Source organism: Coffea eugenioides, chromosome 8 (genome assembly GCF_003713205.1).
Source record: "Coffea eugenioides isolate CCC68of chromosome 8, Ceug_1.0, whole genome shotgun sequence".
NCBI lineage: Eukaryota > Viridiplantae > Streptophyta > Magnoliopsida > Gentianales > Rubiaceae > Coffea > Coffea eugenioides.
In genome coordinates, this window is record NC_040042.1 from 41,523,827 (window position 1) to 41,542,640 (window position 18,814).

At 36.9% G+C, this 18,814-nt stretch overlaps 4 protein-coding genes across 8 annotated transcripts; 2 read left to right on the forward strand and 2 right to left on the reverse strand.

Annotated features, from left to right (window-relative positions):
* The first annotated feature begins 710 nt into the window (after positions 1 to 710).
* LOC113780935 (calcineurin B-like protein 10) lies at positions 711 to 5,825 on the forward strand. The gene is made up of 9 exons (XM_027326721.1): positions 711 to 847; positions 998 to 1,184; positions 1,713 to 1,795; positions 1,967 to 2,026; positions 2,862 to 2,970; positions 3,061 to 3,113; positions 4,534 to 4,614; positions 4,716 to 4,828; positions 5,186 to 5,825. Exons 1-9 carry the CDS (start codon positions 815 to 817, stop codon positions 5,241 to 5,243), a joined length of 777 nt encoding a protein of 258 aa, XP_027182522.1. The 5' UTR covers positions 711 to 814; the 3' UTR covers positions 5,244 to 5,825.
* A 959-nt stretch (positions 5,826 to 6,784) lies between these two features.
* Positions 6,785 to 10,343, forward strand: LOC113779434. 2 transcript variants are annotated; one of them, XM_027325006.1, is made up of 6 exons: positions 6,785 to 7,008; positions 7,574 to 7,644; positions 7,726 to 7,778; positions 7,869 to 8,351; positions 8,421 to 8,511; positions 9,906 to 10,343. In XM_027325006.1, the coding sequence occupies exons 1-6, from the start codon at positions 6,861 to 6,863 to the stop codon at positions 9,990 to 9,992; spliced, it is 933 nt and encodes a 310-aa protein (XP_027180807.1). In that variant the 5' UTR covers positions 6,785 to 6,860; the 3' UTR covers positions 9,993 to 10,343. The 2 variants fall into 2 exon arrangements, with proteins under 2 accessions (XP_027180807.1, XP_027180808.1); XM_027325007.1 differs by having other exon boundaries at positions 7,583 to 7,644.
* A 351-nt stretch (positions 10,344 to 10,694) lies between these two features.
* LOC113779435 (protein REVERSION-TO-ETHYLENE SENSITIVITY1) lies at positions 10,695 to 14,659 on the reverse strand. Of its 3 annotated transcripts, none has more exons than XM_027325010.1 (4): positions 14,374 to 14,659; positions 13,143 to 13,364; positions 11,401 to 11,844; positions 10,695 to 11,206 (listed from the first exon to the last, which is right to left on the reverse strand). In XM_027325010.1, the coding sequence occupies exons 3-4, from the start codon at positions 11,707 to 11,709 to the stop codon at positions 10,784 to 10,786; spliced, it is 732 nt and encodes a 243-aa protein (XP_027180811.1). In that variant the 5' UTR covers positions 11,710 to 11,844; positions 13,143 to 13,364; positions 14,374 to 14,659; the 3' UTR covers positions 10,695 to 10,783. The 3 variants fall into 3 exon arrangements, with proteins under 3 accessions (XP_027180811.1, XP_027180809.1, XP_027180810.1); XM_027325008.1 differs by having other exon boundaries at positions 13,143 to 13,406; XM_027325009.1 differs by lacking the exon at positions 13,143 to 13,364.
* A 1,399-nt stretch (positions 14,660 to 16,058) lies between these two features.
* Positions 16,059 to 18,711, reverse strand: LOC113781110 (uncharacterized protein ycf36). Of its 2 annotated transcripts, XR_003469554.1 has the most exons (5): positions 18,089 to 18,711; positions 17,929 to 17,957; positions 17,735 to 17,791; positions 16,770 to 16,959; positions 16,458 to 16,547 (listed from the first exon to the last, which is right to left on the reverse strand). XR_003469554.1 is itself a non-coding variant. In XM_027326961.1 (4 exons), exons 1-4 carry the CDS (start codon positions 18,603 to 18,605, stop codon positions 16,329 to 16,331), a joined length of 822 nt encoding a protein of 273 aa, XP_027182762.1. In that variant the 5' UTR covers positions 18,606 to 18,704; the 3' UTR covers positions 16,059 to 16,328. The 2 variants fall into 2 exon arrangements, 1 of the variants encoding a protein (XP_027182762.1); XM_027326961.1 differs by lacking the exon at positions 16,770 to 16,959 and having other exon boundaries at positions 16,059 to 16,547; positions 18,089 to 18,704.
* Between the last annotated feature and the right edge of the window lie 103 nt (positions 18,712 to 18,814).

Genomic DNA, 18,814 nt, shown 5'->3' on the forward strand with positions numbered 1-18,814 from the left:
TTTTTACTTTAAACACATCAAATTGTTATAATAATTTTTTTTTATAAAAACTCTTAAAAATAGCAATTCAAACATGTTAACGTACAATATAAAAACTCTTAAAAATAGTAATTCAAACATGCTAATGTATAACCAACTTCCAATAGAGGAGTTGACCACCACATTAATAATGGGGTGGGAGGTCAGGGGTCCAAACCTTACCTCTCATTAACGTGCCGTTACGCAGAAAAAAAAAATATTAATGTACAATAAAAAGCAATGCAGGTGTTGTGTGAAACACATGTAAATCAATGTACACAATATTCATAGACTTTTGGTTTCATATTCTTTGCAATCTTGTTGAGCTGGCCAATTCGGATGACAAGTGCGATCTCCACATTACAATTCCAACTCGGGTCCACATCACATGTTACTCAAATTCTGGCTGTCAACATCATACGCAAACAACTTTCTGCAACTTCTTACGTGCAACACCATGAAGTAGTGGATGATTCCCCACCTTTTGGATATCTTTTTGGGTAAACTTCTATTTCGTCAAAAAAAAAAAAAGATATCTTTTTGGGTATCTTATCTGGTAAAATAAATAAATAAATAAAGGGCTAATTGCAAAATACGATCCTAAATTTTTCTATAGAGTTTTTTTTTTATAAAAGGTCTATTTATATATATGACATTTGGGTCGGATAAAGCTACCAACCAAGTGAGTCGCCTCATTCTTTCAATTTCAAACCATTCCCTCTCCAGCAAAAAGCAGAAGAAAACATTCCCAGCTGTGACGGGAAAAATGTGAGAAGTATAATGCATTTTTGCTTAGATGAATTCAATGGATTCAACCAACAATTCTCAGGTAGATTTTGATTTTGATTCACAAATGAATGTGTTTCTGTGGTAGATGAATTCAATGGATTCACAAATGAATGTGTTTCTATGGTAGATTTTGATTACGTTGAGTTAATTGGTTTCCTCTCTTTTTCTTTTTATGATGTGAAAATTTTAGGGAAGTTCTTTCACATTTCCTGAGAAGATTTGCGCCGCACTCATCCCATTTATAGCAATAGCTGAAGCTTTAATCTTTGCGTTGTCGGGCTGTTTCGAGTGTCTTCCCAATCCCATAAATCTCCGCCGTCCCAAGAAACTGCGGTGTGCATACAAGGAACTCGTTCAACTATCCCAAGAATCTCGATGTAAATGCTTTCTACTTCCTACTTCATTCGTTTCAGTTCTTATCTTTCTCTTATTTGCCTGGAACTTTTGCGTTAACAATCATCATGACGAAAATGGAAAATATCAATTTTAAACTTGAACAGATGTCATGTATCCACAATTCTTGTATCGTGGGCTTCAAATTTCTTGAAACAGCAGCTAATGGATTTTTTTTTTCTTTTTTGTTTTCTTTTTCTTTCTTGTTGTGGAAATGTTTGTCTGCATGAAAATTGGAATTTATGATCTCTAATGTTAAATGGGTTTTGGACTAATCAGATCGAAACTTGATTAGCTTTAAGTGGTATGCAGAAAAAGATATACTTTTTCTTATCCTCCATAAGAGTTGGACTTGAAAAAGAAAGGCTCGAAATGAATTGGATTTTGTACTAGACTACAGGGATGAATTGGCTTGTTTATTGAATTTCGGTTTAAAGCCTGGATTCTGTTTGAACAGTTGGGAAGAATGGGAATCGAAAGTTGATGTGTTCAATGGTCTGTACTTTTTTCAGTCTCAGTAAACGAAGTGGAGGCATTGTATGAGTTGTTTAAGAAGTTGAGTTGTTCGATTGTTGATGATGGGTTCATCCACAAGGTATTCTTAATTTATTCTTGCTTAACGTAAAGGTTTTTCGCTTTCAGTTGTGTTGGTTTATACTCTTATTGCGGTAATTTTTGGTCTCTTAGCTATCTTAATAAAGGTGTACTGGGTTTTCTTTTTCCTTGATAAATCTGATTCTTTTTTGGATATTTATTGCAATTACAGGAAGAGCTTCAGCTAGCATTGTTTCAAACTTCACAAGGTGAAAATCTTTTTCTGGATCGGGTAAATGCTCCATAAACACTTCTTCTTCTTTTTCTTTGTCCCATTTTTTTGGGTGTCTAACCTTTAGTTGGATTCGAATTATTTCTTCAATTAAAAAAGAAATGGAGTTGATTAATGAGGCATTGTTGATCCAGATGGAAATCAAAATTTTGTGCATGTTTAGGTTTTGCCAGAAGGTTAACGAGCCGCAATTCTTTGCATGTGTATTCATTTCAATGGCCTCCAAAGAAAATGTTTGCAGGCAATTCTTTGCATGCCTGTTCATTGCAATTTGTTTATTACTTGGAAATCTTCAAGTGCTTGTGACTTGGGACATCAAATACTTCCATATCTGCCATTTTTTATCTTTATATAGGATTATTCTGTCCCCTTCCTTTCAAAAGTAAATAGCTTCCTGTGAATCAAAGACCATGATTCTCAGTAATTACCAGGGAAAGCAACAGATAAATAACTGATCACAAGAGATACTTTTATTGTGTGGTTCAATTTTTATTTATATCTGCAACTTTTGTGTCTGTTGTTATGATAGCCAAAGTCATGCTCTCCTGAGAGCAGTGCCAGATTTCATATGCAAGGCCCTCAATTCTGGAAGCTTGCATACCATCCCTTCAAGTTGATTTGAGTCATCCAGTTACCGCCTATTGCACATGTTGGAGCTCAATGTTATTTGAAATTGACGTAGCTGATTAACATTTTGTGCAATATCATAGTGCATGCTATATCACATTTAGCGTATCACTTTACCAGTTAAGGAGTCATTGTGATATGTTCGTGCATTGTGCAAATTGTTTTGCATTTAGTTACTTCACTTACTAACCTGATGCCACCTTTGCAGGTTTTTGATCTTTTTGATGAAAAGAGAAATGGTGTAATTGAGTTTGAGGAGTTTATCCATGCCCTGAATGTATTCCATCCATGTGCTCCAATGGAGGAAAAAATAGATTGTGAGTGACCAGGCGAATCAATTCTTTGGCTGACAGAATGGCATCTGATTTAGATTGTACTGACTAAATTTGCCTCGTATTCTTTCGCAGTTGTCTTTAAGCTTTATGATCTGAGACAGACAGGGTTCATTGAGCGAGAAGAAGTAAGTGCTGGTACATTATGAACATCTTGTTAGTAGATACTGTTGCTGAAATCAATACTCTAAAAGTACAAAATTTATGATTTATTGGCTACAATAGTTAGTAAACTACAGTACGCCAAAGTACATTACGGATTTCTTTCTCAAAGTTACAGTGAAAAAATAAGTTGTCATTTTTACTGCAACTCATGCAAACATACCAGAATAAGCTTATAAAATAAGCAAATAAGTAAGCTTGAACGTATAAGTCAAACACAACTCTCATAAAAGCCATGGAAATTTCCATAGTAGACTTCATTGTTATTAAAGCTAATGTCTGTGGCTTGTCAATTAATTTCTTTACTCATGGTCATGTAGTATTAATTAGGGAGAGGGAAAAAAAAGAATTGCAATATGTTAAAAGGCATGAGAATAAAGAAAATAAAGTTTACTTTTGAGAATGCCCCCCTCCCTCTCTCTCCCTCCCTCCCTCCCTCCACCTTTAGTTTGGTGCCTTGTTCTTGATTTGATCATCTAGCAGCCTTGGTTTTAATCAGCAGACACATGAAAAAAAGTAAAGAATAAAAGTAGAAGCAACTAGGGCTGAATGGTGTCAGTAGGAATTAGCTTTTCTGGTTTGTCATTCTAGGTCTTTTGTATTCTAGAGGCGCACACTTTTGGACGAACTCAACTGGTATGATACTTTGCTCTCTAAAGAGATGTGTTTTTCCCGTATCATTGACAAAGAGATGGAAAATGCGACTAAAATTGAAGTTGGTGTATGTTCGCTAATGTTTTGCATGATCTTAGGTTAGTGACTTTCATTCAATGCTGCTTGTGAAATGGCTTCTTGAATTTAATTTCACAAGGGCAAAAAGTCTTTGAGTTTGGAATCTTCCTTGTCCACCTTGTTTTACTTACAAGATTGTGGAGTGATTGCCAAAATCATGATCACTTAAACATCTCAAGTAGGTGGAATGGTATCGCCAATAAAGGATTGGTTACTACGTTGCAATTTCTGTTCTGCATAATTAGTAAGACTCTCACGAGCCACCCATTAATCTGGCAATGTTGGCTCCCTTCTAAAGAATCCCATTCCAATAAACAGGTTTATGAAAGTTATTGATCACGTTTATGAAAGTTATTGATCACATACATATTGCTTTAAGTTGGTGATGTTCATTTTTATTCTGCTTTTGACATGCTTTTGAATTTCGTTACCATCCAATCATAAGGCATATTGCATTTTCTAATTCCACATTGTTTTAACAAAAAATTGTAGCATTGTGACAAACATGATCTTGGTCCTTATTCATACACCTTGAATCATCTGCATTCTGAATGGCCTAATAAGCAATTCTTACGATGTCAAACTATTAGTTTTAAGTGCTTCATGCAATAGCAATTTAGAGTCTATGGTGTTACCGACAAAACTTTACTTCAGGTCAAGCAAATGGTGATTGCAATTCTAATGGAATCTGAGATGAAGTTGTCTGATGATCTTCTGGAGCAAATTCTTGACAAGGTACTAGTTTTTCCAAAATTTAACCAATGCTTCCGTGCTTACTAAGTGGTCTCTTTCTTCATGGATCATGCTGTGATTGGACATTTTCATTCTACTTGTAGACTTTTGCCGATGTTGATGCAGACAGGGATGGGAGAATTAATAAAGAGGAGTGGAAGGATTTTGTTATTCAGCATCCCTCACTCTTGCGGAACATGACTCTTCCATACTTGAAGTATGTCACTTCCTTGTGGCTTCATTCTTATTTGTTTATCATTCTTTCCATTTTCTTACCATTTTCCAACATTCATGAAGTCCCCTTCTAGCAAAGACACCTACACTACTGGAAGTTACTCATCAATATGTAGGAGGCACATGGTGTGCGCTCTCTATCTATTGACTTTCATGCACTCTTTCGCCCCATGAAAGTTGTACCAGTTCCCCTCTCTTTCTTTATTGCTATCTTCCTTATTAAGACTTCGGCCCTCGTCAGCTTGTTAGAGGGATAATTTCAATTCATTTCTAAGGGTACTCTTTTGTCAATTTTGAAGAGCTTGAAAAAATATTTGACCATGATTCTCTCATTTTCCAGAGACATCAGCACTGTATTCCCCAGTTTTGTTTTCAACACAGTGGTTGAAAATGCTTAAGTAAAATTCTGAGGAGAGTATCATTTCGGGGTTGCTATTGGTTAGACATGGATGCTTTTAGCTCCTCAGCTTCTTGTTTGATGCAGAGATATCAACCAAGTTCTTAGAGGTGCAAAAATCAGTCCTTCAGCAGGGAATTTTGAGGTGGCATCACTTGGTATTCTTCTTGCTATGGATTGATCAATTTTGAAATCTCATTCTCTCGTACAATCCAACTGCAAGCCCCCCTGTACATATATTCATCTGGAGCAGTTATTTAGAGCAACAGCATTGCAGCATTTTCTGCTAGAATGTTTCAGTTGGTTACAAACGTTTCTGTACATTACTTTTCCTTGTAACCAACCTTAGCTTTGGATTATACATTAGCGTGTTTTCTGCTCATTTTTATGCATCAGTTTCCTTTTCTGCTTTCTGGTCACCTGAGATTTGACTGTTGTTAGTGAAGCTCACTAGGGTCATTTTTCTGTACATGATTGACTGCCTTTTTTACAATCTGCCTAGTGTTTGGCGATTGTCATCTATAATAGAGAGCTAGAATATCCTTGATTTTTGTTCTTGGGTATTCCAGTACTTTAAATTTGAGAGTTGAATACTGTTTAACATTTGCAGTAGGATGATTAATTGTTCAAATCTCGTCAATACAGACCTTAAACTTTTGCTTAATCTTCGATTGCATGTAATTGCAGCTGTCTGGCTCATAATGAATAATCAAACTCTATACTAGCTATGACAAATTGCTTTATCTCTGCTTTTCTCCCTGCTTGACTACTAATGCTTAACACATACATCGTCAATTTGTGTATTGCAGGTAATTTTTGATTTTAGTATTTTTGAAAAGTGTGACTAAAAACTAAGGGTTGGCGGGTCAAATGATTACACTTAAATTTTGTCACCAGACAAACAACGACATAATAACAGCCTCCTTGGAAATTGGAGATGTGGTGCTTTAAAAAAAAAATCATTTAAATAGCAAAGATTAATACTTAATCATTTTAAATTAATCATCACCCAAGAAAAGAACTTTTAAGAATAGTGTGGTCATCAATCAAATTAAACAACTATATAAGAGTGGTTGCACATCACATAGGTATAAGATTATTAATGATTACTTTTCCAAGAGGTTATTAGCTACATAACCAATTATCAAACAACATTTATGCTGGTTACTAAAATGACAACGAAGTGAAATCTAGTTGATAAAATGCTTGCCAACAAGTGACGGGTCGAGTTAGAGAGTTAGTAAGGAATAGTTAATAAAATGCTTCATTTGTAACCGATCCATAAGGGATGGGTTCAAGCTAAAGAGCAAGTAGGAATCAATCCTTGTTAATCGTCTTTAAAAATGCAAAACACTGAAAGGACAGAAAGAGTTCCTAAGCCCTAGGCCCCTGGTGCAAATCCATCTACCATACACATGTCTAGACCCACTCACAGCCAAGACAAAGCCCAACCCATACTTGGAATTGGCAAAGGCTATATAAGCCTCGGCCGCAAGCCGCTGGTGACCTCCTTTTTCAGTTTTTTCTGTTTGATTCCTAGTCTCGACTTTCCCAAACGCAACGCTGCCTGCTGGGACTTCGTAACCATTATTGTCACCTGAGAGAGAGAGAGAGAGAGATGGCGGACAAGCCAAGCAGAGCATTGGTGTTGTACGGAGATGGGTTGGCCTCATTCATCTCCCCGTCTCATACCCACCTCCATTCCTTGGCTTCTCTCGCCTGCTGTGGCTTCTTGACCCTCCCTCATTCCCCTCCTCTTCCTTCTGGTAACTGCTTCTCTACATGCACCAGTTTTTGTTTATTCCTTTTGCGTTTTACGCTTAATAATCTCTTACATCTATTATGCATCATATATAGTTCTTCGAGTTATCTATGCCCTTTGTTGTGATTTGTATTTAGTTGCTATTTACAGCTGAAATGGCCAAATGGGGCCGCTTTTTCCTTTTCTTTTGGTGGGGTTGGTGATTTTGTTTTATAGAAAATAAGTTACTTTGTCTTAGTTGATTCTAAGATAGTCTAAATTGGTATCTGAGCATGCCATTAGTTCACCCGGCAATGCTAATGACTGTGAACTAGAAGTTTGCAGGTCTAACTAATTTATGATTCACGAATAATGAGAATTTATTTCCAATTCTTGAGAATAAAGGTTTCAACATTTCCAAAGATTCAGTCTTCGCCGTGAAAGTATAACTCGTCTCTTTGCAGTTTGGACAATTTGATGATAATTAAAGCTCTTGGCTTTACAGTTGTTTCAAATATGATTAGCATCGTACTCTTAATCTTTGAATTGCATTTTGTCAGTTCTTTATTTACTTGGGGATTACCTTGCAAAAAATGTAGATTCAAGAATAATTAGAGATTTTGCGGAGCTAGTGGATAGTTCTGAAGCTTATAACAAGGGCGTAAGTTTTAAATTTTTGAATTAAGATATATTGGTGAGCATAATTTATCTGACTCTAACACCTCTTTGTTTTGGTTTTTAGAATCTGAAAGAATATTTGGAAGCTGAATCTCCTATTCCATCTATATCTGAGAGGTTCAATTTTTCGCTCCAACTGTATGACTAGGATAATATTTGCAGTCCATCCATAAACCGTTCCCCTCTGACCTTTTCAATTAATCTCAGGTTTATGGGGATGAAAGCTGCTGTAATTACTAATAATTCAAATTTACAATGCTTCGGGAGCAAACTTGGATTAACCATGTTGCAGTCAAATGAGGTAATTGACAGTGGCCTTTCCCTGGCTGATTCATCAATTGTGGCCTCTCAATTGCTGAAGTTGCTTGGATTTGAAGGAGGGAAAACTTTAGAGACAAGCCAGTTTGATTTACTTTTTGTTCACATAGGAGCTGGTGAAGAGCCAAATGGTCTTTTGGACCTTGAACATGTCAATGATTTAATTGGTGCATTACTGCACATAGCAAAACCTGGAAATGAGATTAGCTCTCGGTTGCATCTGTCTGTTATATTGAGTTATGGAAACTTCACTGATGAAAATCCAAATCTTTGTTTCTCTGTTGCCGAGCATGATAGTAACTCTGAGCTATCTGTCCTTTTCCCCCGTCAAAGCTACACAATGAAAGGAGGGAAGCTGCGAGAAAATGTTAGGTAAATGATGCAGGGTATGTTCTAGTAAAACCAACACATGTTGCCTCCATCTAACATGTTATGTAACAGGCACCTCTATCCGATGTTAATTGCTCAATGGCAGAATGCTGTAACTCGCAAAGATGTTGTTGAGACCTATTCCTTTTCAGATTTTAAAGAGGTACTATTTATAAATTTTGGTACAGCTTTGAATCCTATGGAGCACAGTATGGAATAGCAGCATGTAACTCGTAGATGCTTTTCTTTCTCTCTTCTTGTGTCATCCTTGTTTTCTTTCCTTGTTCTTAGGATATTTGTTAATCTCCATGGAAGTTATCAAGCTTTCAATTGTTTTGATTGTTGAATGCTTTTTGGTCCCTGGAACTGGTGCTCATGCTATCTGTTTTGTATACTCTTGTCTACCATTTGTAGTAATGCACATTGGTCAAGTTATGTTGATTGAATATCCAACTGCATCTCTTATTCGTTTCTGCGTATCTTAGAATATTTTCTTCCTCAACGTTGACATTGACAATCAAAAGCAATATGTATCCCACAAGGAACTAAAAACTGTTTGACTGGGGTAGTTGCATGAATTATTTTTTGGTAGGAAAGCATGATAGATGTTCTCATGCAATATGTTTTTAATGCTACCAACTTTAGATCAAGTAGAATGTTGAAGCCGTATTGTCTGTTATTACTGGTTATTTTGTTGCATCCCTTCTCAGTTTTGGTGTTTCCATCATGTGATTCATGGAGGTCCTTTGATTGGGAAATTAATTACTTATGACGACAAATTTGTGAACTTATAGACGTTTAATGCGCATCTTAAGTGAGAGTTACATGCTCCCTTTATCCCGTTGCTAGCGTCATACTTTTCTTTCTGGTCATTCACAAAATATTTGTTGCTAACTAAATTTGGTAGGAAATTTATTGGCCAAACCCTTCTATTTTGCTAATTGTTGAGTGCATTTAAGGGCCCCGCTGGATGAATCTACACATATAGCTATGCTGCACTTGCGAGCATGGAATGCACGAGGAGTCCTTTTAATCACCAATTTTACTGTGCACATGTTTGATTTTGTGGAACTTCATGAGACTGGGTTGTCCACTGTGTTAAATCATCATTTAGTTCAATATCAAATGTAGTCAGCACCCAATTCCTTCCTTATCAAGCTACTGTTACACATAAGTTGGAAAACTGGATAGGACTAGCAATTTAGGATGGATGAAGAGTTTGGCTTTTCAAAAAAGCTGTTGGCCGTCTGTTGTTTCTCTGGTATTGACATTTTGTTAAGTACGACCTATGGTGATCCTATAAAATCTGTCATTTCTGCAACTCTTGTGAGGTAGATGATGCTGAGACTCAGCTTAATGCATATTAGTGTTGCAGAAGTGATAAGATTGTTATCTCTTGCTTCTTTTCCCTACCTCTAGTGAGTAGCATACTGGATGCTTTTTAGGTTCACTGATCTGCAATAATCATCATTGTGACTCACCATCTACATAATAACATTCATGGCGATTTTTCTGGAATTTGAAGTAATTGTTTGAGCATCTCCCCTTGTCATGCAGCATGGAGGATACCTTTTGATACCTGCTGATAGATTTCTACACGAAGTGGCATTTAAGCTTTGGAAGGCCCCAAAGTATGGAGCTTGAAGTTGAGGCAAATTGTGAAGCTTGAGCAACGACTGGGAATTAGTTAATACTATAGATAAAAAGTATTTCACCATCTTTTTCCCATTCCTATGGTTGGATGGAGAAACAGTCTATCCGCATGGATTTGGTCTTTTCAAGTATAGGGCCAGATTTATCTTCTTGTTTTTGCTTGTATTTACTCATGAAACGAAGGTAATTCACCTGCGAGAGGCTGAGCACTCAGTCACAATAATTGTACGAGACAATGTACATTGTAGGCAACAAATGTTGACAGTTAAGGAACAATTGTATATTCTAAGACAATAGGTGTAAAATAATAATCATAATCATAATAGATTTTTACCTTTTTGTTTAGAGTGAGCCACCACATTAGTCTCTCACCATTGCAATTTACACTATGATTTGCATTAGTGCTCCAGATAGCATTTATTTCCCATTATAGATGCTCCATTGTAATGCAGAAATTGCCAAAATTCAAACATGGACCTCATCAACTTCAGTGCCTTAGGGAAAGATAAAAAGTTTCTACTTCCTTGTTATCCCCTTTTATTTCTTAATATGCCACTATGTTGCTTTCATCAAAGACCAAAACACTCTGTGTGGCGCCTTGCATGTTGCCTGTATCGAATGCACGGCAGATGAATAAAATGGCTGGCACTGGATTTGCTAAGACCAATGTGAATTCTTAAATAATCAGTTATCGAACAAAAACTAGTACTACTTCAAACTTTCAATAGAAGGTACTTCACATTACATCAGGCAAGAACAAGATCTCCCGAGCGCCGCACCAGCTAGCTCTCCAATACATTGTTAAGGCAGTAATTAGCCAAAATGTACCATCCAATAAGGAGAAGGGAAAAAGAAAACATTGCAACGAGAAAAGGCCATCCCACCACGACAACACCCAGGCACATCACTGCCACAAAAGGTAAAAATGACCGTAAAACTGACAGGACATCAACCCAATGCCCTTTAAACAATATCAGAGCTGCAACCTTAATCATGTTCCATTGCATTGAACCCCTGTAGCAGAGCCGGTTCAGACAATAAGCAACAAATGAGTAACAATTGCATGTAAAAAGGTTGTATGACTTGTGCTCAAAGTGACGCATGCTTGATTGGAGAGCGTCATCCCATGTGATCGCTGTCCCATTCTCGGCATGTTTGTAACCATGCTTACACGTGTGCCCCGCAAGGTTTGGAGGGAAGCAGCACTGTTTAAACATTAAAATTTTTTGCAGAAACAAGTTATCCAACAGTCTGACTAATCATATGGAGCTGCCTCTCCTATCCATTCTAGTATTCAAGAAAAATGAAGGGGAGGGGGGAGGTATCAAAATTTTGGGGCTTAACTGAGAGAGAGACCAATTGACACCAGTATCAAGCAATAGCAGTCATTAAGGAGTACCTGCTCTCTGTCTAATTGAAGGTATCTGGCTACGGAGCCAAATGCAAAATCATTGACATTCACAAAGTTGGATCCAGAAAAATCTAGAATAGTACCATCCTCCATGCATATGCCAACCTGTCCGATAAAAGGTGCCAGCCATGAGACAACTGGGAGGGGCGTCCAAACTATACAACAGGGGAACTTTGAATTTTTTGGATCAATCTCCCCAAGTGGCCAGAATTCATGCTGAATCCTCCCCACAGAACTTTTACTTCCAATGCTGTGGATAGGTGTAAGCTCCATCATAGAAAGTCTTCTTGAAGGCATACGGCCATAAATAGTCTAGTTCTCTTAAGCATTTCCAGTTCAGACAACACCCTCCGACATAATTGATATGCAACTCACACAAGATGACAGAGACAGGTATATCAATAGTGCAGTAACTCAATGCAAAAAGGTTCTCTGCAAAAAAAAAAAAAAAAAAAAAAACTATAGTGAAACATTAAGCTATGAAGGGCAGCAACCAGAAATAAGCACTCAATGCTTATGTTGATTAAAATAAAATCTTGACCATGTAAAAAAAAAAAAAAATTCAGACAAGACATATAAGTATCAGCAAAGGTTATTCATCTGAAAATAAAGAGAGAAACAGAGGCAGCAGAACTAAATGATGAAGCACATTGATACACACCATTCACTTCACCTTGATTAAATAGTTAAAGATTCATATTCCATGATTTAGCATTAAGCAGCTTGTTTTGGAGTGATATCTTGCTTACCTAATGCCTTACTAGCATCCATACACGAGCACACGGAATGTTATGAGAATGTTAAATATGGTTCAAGCATTCTGCACATATGCACCTATTACAATGTCTAGAATACTCAAATACCAAATCTAACTTCTTTGCCATAATATTCAAATTCATTCCATGAAACACTTATATAGAGTTATACTAGTTTCCATTCATTTCCCAAACTTAATTCAGTTCTTGTCGAATTACCAAAAATCATACAACATTACCCACAAGTTGCAGCAGAAGATGCTCTTACCATCTACTCATGAATGCATTTGATAGCATTCATTAGATGGCAAGATCTGTTTAGTTGTACTTAGCAACACACATGATATTTAGTGACTCACTACTGCACGGAAAACAACTATCTTTTTTGTGTATCATTCAATAATTTTAGCCACTCAAAATGGTAATTGCTTCAACCAATATTTTCCAAATCCATCAACTCCAATCTAGGAAAGATCATTCAGCATTTTCATTACAAAAATCAAAGTGAAAATAATTTCCTACACTGAGGTTTTCATAAGTACATTTATTTCCATTCAACTTTCACATCATGCCTCTTAAACTTGCCCTGCATGGTAGCATTGCAAAGACATGTTTAACACCTTGAAATTCTCTTGTAAGCCATTGAAATCAAAATGCAGAGATCAAATATTAAAACAGACAGGAAAAGCTTGCAACGAAGGCGTGCAGTCAAAAACTTCAAGTCAGATATCTATAATTATCAAAAAAAGTAGTTGATACAACCTTTTCATCCCCTTTTTATTTAGAAGATACCAGCTTGCAATTTAGTTCTATTTCTGTAATTTGTAACACAATCATTACCACATTTCCACCCTGTCTAGCTGATGGGATTCCCATCTTGCATAGAGAAAAAGGATTGCCAAGTGCAGTATTGGAGATGGAAGATGGCAAGTATGGAATGATTCCTCAGAAGCTAATGATAGAAATATAGGTTACCAAAAGAGCCAGAAGAAGATGCAATCTATCCCTTCTGCATGACTTAGATTGAGCTTTTGTTTTGCACAAATGCATACAGAATCATCAATTGGCAGCAGCCCAAAAGCCAGAAAGGTACTTGACAAGGCTGGAATTAACTCAGTGAATGTGGTTATTATCTCAACGATGTTATGGTCTGAAGCCAATAAGTCATTACTGGTCAATTGAGACTTCACTGCTGACCTGAAATCAAACTCTGTTAACCCGCCTTACCAATCCTAATTCCTGCTATCCAAAGAAAAGCCACATTTCCAATTACCACTCAAGCAAAATTACAACAAAAAATGACATCAAGCTTGAGCTTGAAGAAAAGAGACCTATATTTAAAAGTTATGGATGATTAAGTTTCTATTACTCAATAAATAAAAGGAATCCAAAGCACTAGTTAATGTGGAGCAACTGATTCGACTAGGGAGACCACAACTATAAGTGCTTTGGAGAAGGGCCACTAAGGAAACATCACGGCATGAAGACCAGTAAGCCAACCAAGCATCTCCAAGTGGGACTCAGATATCATACAACCAATGCCCTTAGTAAAAGCTATAAAAGAATTGCATTTCTTAATTTTTGGACTCAAAGTAACTTACAGTCAAACCTTGAACGATCTTTCAATCATCATATACTCCAAACTCTCATAAATTATCCAGCTTCAAGGGAAAGGCCAAGAATCTGGTTAACTCCCTTAAACATAATACTACCTAAGAAACCAACCTATGAACTTATGACTTGTGATTATAACAATTAAACCCCATACTTGATTTCTTAAACAACTGAATTTTTTCCCCCAGCAATCATTATTGTCTGTAGAGATATTTTGATCAGCAACAAGTGAAATAAAGTACTCAACAATGGATAACTCACATAAACAGGGGATAAACCTAAAGCATCAGAAGTTGATTAGCAACTACAATAATTATATATCTTGAAAATTTTAATTTATCTTTGATACTCAGCCCTCAGTAACCAAACTTTTCTAAAATGCCATCTTGATAATGTCACAGTTTATATATACCACCAATGTAACAAGCCCAGATACAAAACAAACCAAATAAGAAATAAAGAAAGGAAAAGATCAAAACTTTTTCCACAAAAGGAAAAAAAAAGGTTAAAAAAAAACCCCATTAATCAAATATTATCATGGCAACAAATAAAGCAAAACTAAGTTAAGAAACAGTTAAGATGGATAACAAACCTGTAACACTTTTTGAACGTTTTAAGGAAGTTCGATAGTTTCAAGGCAGCTATATATTGCATAGTCTGAGGAAGGAGGAGAAGAAGAGTTACAAGAAGAAGAAAACTTCGACAAATACAGGTGCAGACACAAGGAGCCATATTTATGCTTCCCATAATTCTGATTTAAAAAAAAAATACAAGAAATTTTTCTGGAGAGAGAAAAGAGAGCATGAGAGGGGTGACTTTATTAGCAATTGTTGTGAGGTGGAAGTAACTGGATTTTGCCTTTAGGCGGATTTTCTTTGTATTAAAAATTGGAAAGGGAAGATGCAGAAACTTGGGAAGATGCATGTATCTACTTAATCTCTTCTTCAAAGGTGGACCCTAGCTGGTTGGGCAAGATTTCCTTGTATTTTTTTATTTTGACCCTGATGTTTTAGTTAATTGTTGTTAGGTCCTTTAATTTATTAAACTTAGGCAATTTGCAACTGGATCTAGACATTGGACGAGAGCATGTCGTGCATGTTTTGTTGGCGCCTTTAATTTCCAATTTTAGAAGGAGAAAATGCTGGGTAAAAGTGTGGTACAGTGATCTTCATGTATGCTATAAATTCTTTTAGAAAAACAATCGATGATAAAAGTCTTGTTAAAGAACGGGTATTAAATAATATTGAGGTTAGTAATTTGACTCTTAAAATTTTCTTTTGCAATAAATTCTTGTACCATACTAGGATGATAAAAGTCTTGTTAAAGAACGGGTATTAAATAATATTGAGGTTAGTAATTTGACTCTTAAAATTTTCTTTTGCAATAAATTCTTGTACCATACTAGGAATTTCTTTTGCAATAACTATGATAAAAACACTAACAACGCTTTATTCCGAAGAACTACTATTTTGAATAGCACGACTCTAATCTTCTTACTTACACTAAAATTAGGAAAAACAAAAGCAAACTGTTTTATTTCTTTATTAGTAGTTGGGTAAACGATACTTAAATGTGAAATTTGGGGTTCTTTAAGAGAAATAGTGTTGACATCAAACACGAACCATAGAAAGAAAAGCAAAACATGTGTCCTAGGATGATCCATCAAAATAAGACCACGTGATATTTTTGCATTACACATAGCACCGACAGAAGGGAGAACAAATGGAAGAAGACATGATCATATTGTATTAGTCTTTCCCAAGTTCCAAGCGTGTGGCTGCTCTTCTCAGCTCTTAAAATCCGTCAACAAAAGTCATTTGGTGCAAATGATGATATGGGTGGCTATACTGTGCAAGATTGGGTAACTTTCATGTACACCTAGGTGCATGTTTATTTTCATCACAAGGACGGCCAGCCAAAGTGAACTGGAAAAACGGGCTGCATATGAAATATCAAATGGCAGCCAGACTAAACTTAGGTACCATCCTGTATCCCATGTAAGGCCGGCTGCTAGGTGGAATTGCAGCAAAAGCCACCGTAAAAACCAAGTTGTCACAACAGTCAACTTGTGACTGCTCTCCACATTTCAATTGCAGCAGCTACAACCATCACTCAAGCTTTTGGTAAAGAGCCAGATTGCAAATAGGCTCCCAATATCCACTGCTGCTGCAGGAATCCAAAATCTTTAAAAGCATATGCACAATGGAAGTAAAGCATTCATGAACCATCCACAAGCACAAACCTACTGATGCAAAAGAATTTTGAGAAAAAGAGGCATATTCATGCTGAGAATTCACGTAATCATTATAGTGGATGTTCAACATCTAGCAAAAGCTGTGCTTCTTTTCTGTTCACCCATGTTGGAACTTATGCTTCCACAGGCATTTTCCAAACTACCAACTACCAACTACAATTTTTGCCAAAATTCAGGGGAACCAATTTACAGAGATTACAGGGATCCTATATGACAACATCAGTCACATCTGTACAGTAAAGGAAGGAATTCACATTCTATAATATTTACATAAAAGCTGACAGTTTTTAAGATTAGTTAATAGCAGGTTCGCCACAAAATGCATCAGGCTCAAAGGTTCTAGCAGACTCATCATTGTAGACTCCAGGTACAGCTCTACCACCAGCTTCCTCAGAAGTCCTGTAAGACCTATCTTGGCTACCCTCCACGTTCAAAAAGATGACGACACATATAAACAATGATATTGCAAGAGTCACCAAAGTATTCTTTAATCTACTCAGCACGGGCTTGACCTGTAAGGAAGCCATAACAGTGAAATTACTCGTGCCATTGTGTGAGAAAGTCCTATCAAAAGATTATCTTTCTACACGTACATGAACCAAGGTTTTGAAAGTGACAAGTCATATTTTGGTTGATTGCATATATGAAGATATGTAAGATGTCCGTAATAATCTCGTAATTAAAAATTTATTAAACTGAGAAAAGAACAAAGTAGAGAACATTTTAGAACTAACTCAGATATTTGGTCTTCATATTTGTGCGTTCTGTTTGGTAGAAGTCACAGATATCACCTGACTATACTTGCTTTTGCTCTAAGATGACATAAGTTGGAGGAAAGCCAGATCAATAAAACTGTGTCCCATTATTGGAAAAATCTATGCAGCCACCAATCTGAAACTTTTGTAGGCGTGGATGGAAACTCAGCTTGGACCATAAGAGGAGAAAATCAGCATAAGAATCCACTAGTTAGACAACTGAAACAGGGAAAGCTAACTACGACCACAAAAGAAAAAAAAGAGTAGATTCAGAGCTTCAAAAATAACTTGTCAAGAGCTGCTTTCATGGGGAGATCAAACTAGAGACCAGCTCCAACTTGAGCACAGAATGGCCATTGACACGTTTTGAGGATTGTACCATCCTAAGGGCTATATCACTTTATTTTGTAGCTATAAATCAGCTGATCACCGGTAATACATGAAGAATATTGGCATGTACTCAGTGAAAGAATGGTCAGAATATGTTCCACTAATTGCCCTAAACCATCAACAAGTTTGATAGAATTGTTATTGTTACAATTAATTTCATTCCAAGTTGGATATTCCTCTCCCTTTTATTCAAGAAAACCCATTTAACATCTCAAAAAAATCATACAACCAATCAAAAAAGGACCTTTAACTTCGAATAGAAGTACCTCAAATTAACCAAATCGAGGTTGTTTTCATAAACTTTGGCTTATTACAGGGATGTAGGAATCAGGCCATGGTGGTATAATGGCAGGAAAAACCTGTAACATTTGATAGTTTTTCCTTTATTGCCCAGTTTATGCTTTTATTGCGAATCCCATCTTGCTCAGTATTTCCAACACAAAATTGTAGTCAGATGGCTTCAACTATTCAAACATCCTATATTGTTACATGGTATACTAATAGAAGTCTCTATCATGTCATATGTTTAGGATCAAATTCCTTAAATCGCTTACCGAAAATGAGCCCAAAAGCCGGTCACGAGCCAAAACTTCAGCAGTCTTCACCCACATCTGCCGAGGCAAATCGGATCAAATCCCCATGGTTAGTTCATACATTATCATATTTTATGGGCACAGCATAAAAGTGGGTCAAATCCGAAGACTTCAAAAAAAGACATAAATAAAAGAAAAGGTGATTTTGGAACCACCTGCCCATCATACCACCCTGTCTCTTCATCTGCAAAATAATTTTTTTTTGAAAAAAAAAAAAGCAAAACAAATATAAAATAAAATATTAAACTGAAATTGGAATTGAATCACCAAACTTATTAAAAGTTGGAAATTTAAAAAAAAAATATGATTATTTACATTCAACAGTGGCACTGAGCAATCTATTGCCGACGTAAGCCCAGCCCAAGTACATCCTCACAACCAGAAGAGTCATCACTAGAATCCCACTTGAAACGCCAGCCAGGACCTGTTTGATAGGGTCGGACTCTGGTCCAACCGACCCGAACCAGGAGACGGGTAGGCCGACGAGGGCGGCAAAGGCAGCTCCGGCGACAAAGAGGCGGGAGCTGTACTCAACAAAGCCAGCTGAGGCCCACGAAAATGGGAAGGAATTGGAGAGCGCCTTGTACTCATTAATGGGCTGCTGGTCCAGAGGGACTGGGCATCCTCCTCCTGTTTCTGATGATTCTGGCGGGATGCTGCTGCTGTTTCTGAATGATGCCGAGGGTAATCTGGAGTGAAGATTGGTTTTTGGGATGGTCTGAGCTCTGGGAATTGAGCTGATTTTAGTGAAGGGTGTGGTTAGTTGGTAGCTGGTGGGGGGTGGTGGCTGTACGAGGGGTGGTTTCGGTGAGTGAAAGAGTGTCGTGGCCATTTTTGCTGTTCTTGATTTTGTCTGGCAGTTTTGTTTTGCTTTAGCACAAGGGACAGCACTAGTCCTCTGGCACTGGCAGGTGTGTCCATTTCGATAAATTTGTGTTGAAGAAACGAAATATCTCTCTGGTTCTTTCTTTCTTGTTTCTTACTCGATCAGCGTTCAGAGGGATTGAGAGGATGTGGACATATTTCGTTGACGTTGATTTG